Source organism: Athalia rosae, chromosome 7 (assembly GCF_917208135.1).
Source record: "Athalia rosae chromosome 7, iyAthRosa1.1, whole genome shotgun sequence".
Taxonomy (NCBI): Eukaryota; Metazoa; Arthropoda; class Insecta; order Hymenoptera; family Athaliidae; genus Athalia; species Athalia rosae.
The window spans coordinates 6,806,530-6,812,093 of record NC_064032.1 but is presented as its reverse complement, the minus strand read 5'-3'; the positions used below and the strand labels follow the sequence as shown (position 1 = coordinate 6,812,093).

At 52.3% G+C, this 5,564-nt stretch overlaps 1 protein-coding gene across 1 annotated transcript; it reads right to left on the bottom strand.

Moving 5' to 3' along the window:
* Window positions 1-448: 448 nt before the first annotated feature.
* On the bottom strand, window positions 449-1,964 carry LOC125501748. The gene is made up of 3 exons (XM_048658344.1): window positions 1,727-1,964; window positions 796-1,652; window positions 449-604 (listed from the first exon to the last, which is right to left on the bottom strand). The coding sequence occupies exons 2-3, from the start codon at window positions 1,537-1,539 to the stop codon at window positions 449-451; spliced, it is 900 nt and encodes a 299-aa protein (XP_048514301.1). The 5' UTR covers window positions 1,540-1,652; window positions 1,727-1,964.
* Between the last annotated feature and the right edge of the window lie 3,600 nt (window positions 1,965-5,564).

Here is a 5,564-nt window from a genome sequence, read left to right as displayed (position 1 = left end):
GCCAGACGGTCCCCCCTGCCCCCTCAGGCCCCGGCGGTCATCGTCGCGCGTGCTTCCCCCTCCCCTCGGTCGGACGGATCGTCTGAAGCCAAGATGGCGCCTGTTTTTCGAATTCAAGATGGCGGCCCTTTCCGAAATCCAAGATGGCGCGCGTTTTTCGAATTCAAGATGGCGGCCTCTTCCAAAACACAAGATGGCGCCTGTTTTTCGAATTCAAGATGGCGGCCCTTTCCGGAACCCAAGACGGCGCGCGTTTTTCGAAATCTGATTCGGTTACTAGTTCTGGAAATTCTCAATACAAGATGGCGCCGATGTTCGAATCGCATCCTGGCGGTGACGTACCTATTCGAAAAACTTTTTCGCATCTTACCGACTATAGCCGAAGATCTCCGAGACCCGCGACGCGGCCACGTGCCGCCAACGCAACGTCGCTCTGAAATATGAGTATTCACGGGGTGCACGAAAGTGTAAACTCTGCAAATATTTGCAAAACATAACGACTAGAGATTTTTATTCTTAGAACTAAGGTAATACAAAGCGTTCTTAACTGTAGATGATACAAAATAGACAATTCCTTCTGGGCGACAATATAGCGGTGTTGGATCTTAAAGTTAAGTAATACAAATTATGTGTTTCTTATCATTCTACCGATTTATACATCAACTTCAACTACCCCTGGATCAAAACACTTTGCCTAATATCGGCAACGATATACGACAAAAATAAGCGCATCATTTCGCAGTAAATAATATCGAAGAAGTAGTCTCGGAATCCTATATCAAACTGCAAACATACCACTTCTCGCGCAGTCTCTATGTCGTCGCACACGACCCCGTGAATCTGCTGCAGAGTTGGCGCTTTTATTTTCCTAGCCGTGATTATTGAAGCGAAGTAGCGAACGACCGATTCCTTGGACCTGTTGACGTCTCCCAGCAGCGCGTCCAGCTGAAGCAGCCGCTCGTTCGCGCAGCACGCTATGTGTTTCAGGCCGTCGAAGGTTACTTTTTGCATCACGATTACCGGGGTGTAAACTTTTCGCCTTTTGGCCCCCTGCGTCGCGGTATTCTCTTCATCATCATCCTCCTGAGGTGAGTTTTCGATGGTAGCGTCGTCACCGTTGCCCGATGTTTCGGTCGAGTAAAATGCGACCACCTTTGCACCGTGAGCCGTTGTAAAACGCAAAGAACACCCACCATCTAGCGCGATCGTATCGTCCACCAGCGCGAAGAGGTTGTCACCGGGAGCATCTTTCTTCACGAAGTATTCCTCCAGCTTCGGCAAATTCGCAATCAGGCTAGCCCAACCTTCCAATCCTAGCGACACACCGCTAGAGTAATTGTTGATCAATCGCACGACGGGTTCGAAAGTGCCGTTCATGCGAAGGCGAAGTCCCACGGTGAGTTTCTTCGACCACGAAGCGTTCAACCCATACGTCGACGACAGGAGAAGATGACGGTTCGACTTTTTTAGAGCTATTTCGAAGGTTCGGAACAACTTGCTGCACCCCTCTCGCGACAATCCGGATCTTCCTGACGCCATGGTTGCGTGTGCTCGGACTCAGGAATACTGACTGGATTGCGATGGTCGGTCAGCCGTCGACGCCGTTCCGCTATTTTGCAGATATCAGCAAAATTATCCAGTTGCCGGGACGCCTGCGCAAACCAAAGAAGCACATATGTATTTACGCGCAATAACAGGACATTAAAATCTCACAGATCAAACTCACCCTGGTGCGCCCCCACAGTGCAACACATTCTCCCCTACTCCGCCTGTACAAGATTTGGGGGTGGCTGGTAGATGGTACGCCCACCGGTCACCCACCCGCCGGTCAGAAGTTAATTATTTATAAAAAAGTCAGTCATCGTTTTCGTCACAGTCGTCGTCGACGTAATTTCGTACGAGTCTTAGTCCCACTCTTCGCTCGCGTACCCCTCGTCTTCCCCCTGTCCCTCCCAGACACCCATCCCGTCATCCACCCCGTCGCCCAACCCGTCATCCACCCCGTCGCCCAACCCGTTGTCCACCCAGTTGTCGTCCCACCCAGCCCCATCCACCTGCTCATCGACCACCCACCTATTCCCATCCTCGTCCACCCATTCATCCCCGTACACCCACCTATTCCCAGCCCCGTCCACCCACCCATCCCCATCCCCATCCTCCTCCTCCTCCTCCTCCACCGACCACTCCGACTCGTCCGAAGATGGCTCACCCTCGCCAAGCCACCTCCAAACGCCATCCGCCGTCCGCCCCCAAATCTCCCCCTCAGGCACTGGTTCTGGGGCCCCGTACACCACGTGCTCCGACACCGACGCCTCGGAAATCTCTTCCCAACTTAAGCGCGACATGTAGTCCTCGTACCCGGAATCCCGCTCCCCGTCGAGGAGGATCCCAAACTCATCGTCAGGTTCCGGGATTTCGGGTACGACGACTACATGCCAAAACTCCTCGCCCCGACGGTCCTCGGCGTGGAGCCAATGGTCGCGAGGGTCCACCAGGGCCAGCACCTCGTCAGGGTGAATGTATTCGGACATGATTCTGCGAACACGCCAATGAGAGATTATTGTCACAATTCATTTTACGAGACCACTGTATATTTGCACAATTTCAGCTGTCCTACCTTGTTGTTGTTGTTGTTGTTGTTGTTGTTGTTGTTGTTGTTGTTGGCGTTATTTATATTTTTCACAGATTTCTGCAAACACGCAAATCAGAAATTATTATCGCGATTAATTTCACGAAACCGCTGTACTTTGCACGGTTGCGTCAGATACCGGCCTTTTCTGGCCCACTACCGACACTACCACCAAAGAAAATAACCTCACCTTTTCGCCTGATGAATTTGTAATGAAGTAGCTCTCCGACCGCAAGCACATCCTCGGATGCACCCCCCCAGCCATTGTCGCACAAACACATACGCGCATAATTTGTCACACTGACACAATGTGCATCGCGAATAGAAGAACGGGGCGCTGGCTGACCGTCTGCCCTATAGGTGTGCGTAATTTTTACACAAAGGACCCCCACCGCGATGCAGCACAGAAATCGCAACTAGACAATTTTGCGGGCCCCGGCTCATGCGGGGGAGCGGGCCCCGGCTCGGGCAGCGGAGGACTTCGAGAAGACGCCTCTCGGATGAGAGGGTGTCGAATTTGCACTTTGCGAAATGAATATCCTCTGCGCCTAGCTCGAGATGGCTCTACCGCTATGACCGCTATGATACACAATTGTTGCGATAATGCTGCGTCTGCATACGAAGAATCTTTACACACATTCGGGCATCTGTAGCGTTTATGAGACGCATACACGATACAAACCGATACGTACGACGAACGCTCTTCTTGGATTTTGCGCCGGGGTGGGGATAAGAAATGACATATGTATACTCGCTGTCAATTTGAAACTACTCAGTTTACTGAAAACGACCAAAGCCTAAAGTTCTTTGAAATGCATTTGGCAACGGTGATTCTAAACGTGCTGCGCTTCGTCAGGGTCTGCAACCCCCGGGCGGTGCGGTGCTGTGATTTTCGATGGCGTCGGGCATTGGCCTCCATGTCCGACGAACAGTTACTTCCGAAATTACGGTTTTTGATAACGGTGTGCAGCGATCGCGTTATAGGTCGTATGTACACGCGTGGTGTGTTTGACGGTGCGGGTGATCATCTAGGGGTGGTAGTCGATGTGCTGGAGAACCGCGGTACAACGGGGCTCGCCGTTGTTCGCCGCTTGATGAATGACTTTGAGCGATTGAGGGGTAAGTGAGACGTAATTCTGTACAAAAACGTGCGTATTTAACATTCGCCACCGTAGCCGCCAAATGGGGTGGTTTCGATGACGACGACGACGACGACGAGATGTTGCTAGAAGCAGCCGAGTCAGCTGAGCTAGCGGCATTCTCCGAGGCTGAGCCGATATCTGGGTCGTTCACCGACAATATCGGGGTATCGGTTGAGCCAATGGCACCCGTGGCCGATGAGCCGATGCCTGGACCGTCCACCGGATGGATTGAGGTGGATAGGCCCAGCTGCGGCGTCGGGCGTTCATGCGATAACGTGAGCCCGGATAACGACGAAGCTGCTGACCAAGAATTGGTTGACTTCTCGTGGGATGATGAGTCGGATATCGAACGGTTAAGTAAGTACGAGGGCGGGTGGGTTGTGACGTAGCGCGGGTAATTATCACACTCGTGCCCGTAACCATTAGATGATTCACCGATTGGACCTCGGCGCCTTGACGTTTGGGATCTGGATCGAAGACCGATCGATCCGCGCGAACCCGGCTATCGCGAGATATGGACGGATGAGGAGGAGGAGGAGGCGGAGGGCGAAAGATTAGAAGAAGAAGAAGAAGAAGAACAAGAAGAACAAGAACAACAAGAAGAAGAAGAAGACGAAGAAGAAGAAGAAGAAGAAGAAGAAGAAGAAGAAGAAGAACAGCAATCGGATGGTGAGTATTTTGCCGGCGTATACGGGTATATCTGTAACAAGTTGGCGAGAGAGAGAGAGAAAGAGAGAGACGAAAGGTGTACACGCTGTATGCACTATGTTTTGCCGCGTAGAGTCAGATGTGAGCGATAACAGGGACCGGGATATGCAGCGCGTTATATACGAGCGGCTGCAACAATTGTCACCGGACACCCGGCGTCAATACGTTCACATGCTCAACGCCCCGAGAGAACAATAATCACCGACGGCACGCGTTCATGCGTGTGCGTGTGTGTGTGTGTGTATGGGTGTATTCTCAAATCTACAATGGGGCTAACCTTCTATCATCGCCTTTCGCAGGACGATGGTTCAAACGGCATGGCATAAACGGGTGCGCCGGTACATCTAAAACGCAGCCTTCGTTACGCTGCGACGGGGATGTCACTGTAGTAACGGCAAACACGTCATGCACTCAGCACGGCCAAGGTCGTACAAGACAAGCCAATCTAGCCGATATAGAGAGAGAGGAGAGCAACGACGGCGCACGACCACCGGGTGCTAGATTCACGATACGCGAAGAACGCGCGAAATATTATAATCGTTTTCGATTAAACGGTCGTCAAATTACACTGCGGATTTTAACACCCCCCGACACGCGCGATCCTATCGACTGGTTGGCGGAGGCCATCAGAGATATACACGCGTACGCTATGAGTCGCGTTATGCACGACACGGATTACGTGGGCTTCGGATTCGACGCCCCGTCTTTCGTGCACGGTTCCGTCGGACTGTCCTTTCGCCCCGCCAAAGACTGTACGTACGAGGATCTCTGGACACTGATATTCCAGTTATCGCAGAGCGCGACCGAATTTTGCATCGATCAGGAGTTTAGGGTGACTTTCAATCACGTTACCGTACCGATCGGGAGAGGCAAATCTTACAACGCGCTGACCAACGAGGATGTCAGCAAACGGTCTCTCGTCGCCGTACGCAGGGATAACATATGTTTGCCGCGGGCGTTAATCGTATCGCGGGCTCATCGGCGGAAAGACTCGCCCAATCTCAACGGAAACGAACCAGGGTGGTCCGTCGTACGATACGCTACGTCGCGAGCGCAGAAAGATCTAGCGCTGCGGTTATGCGGGT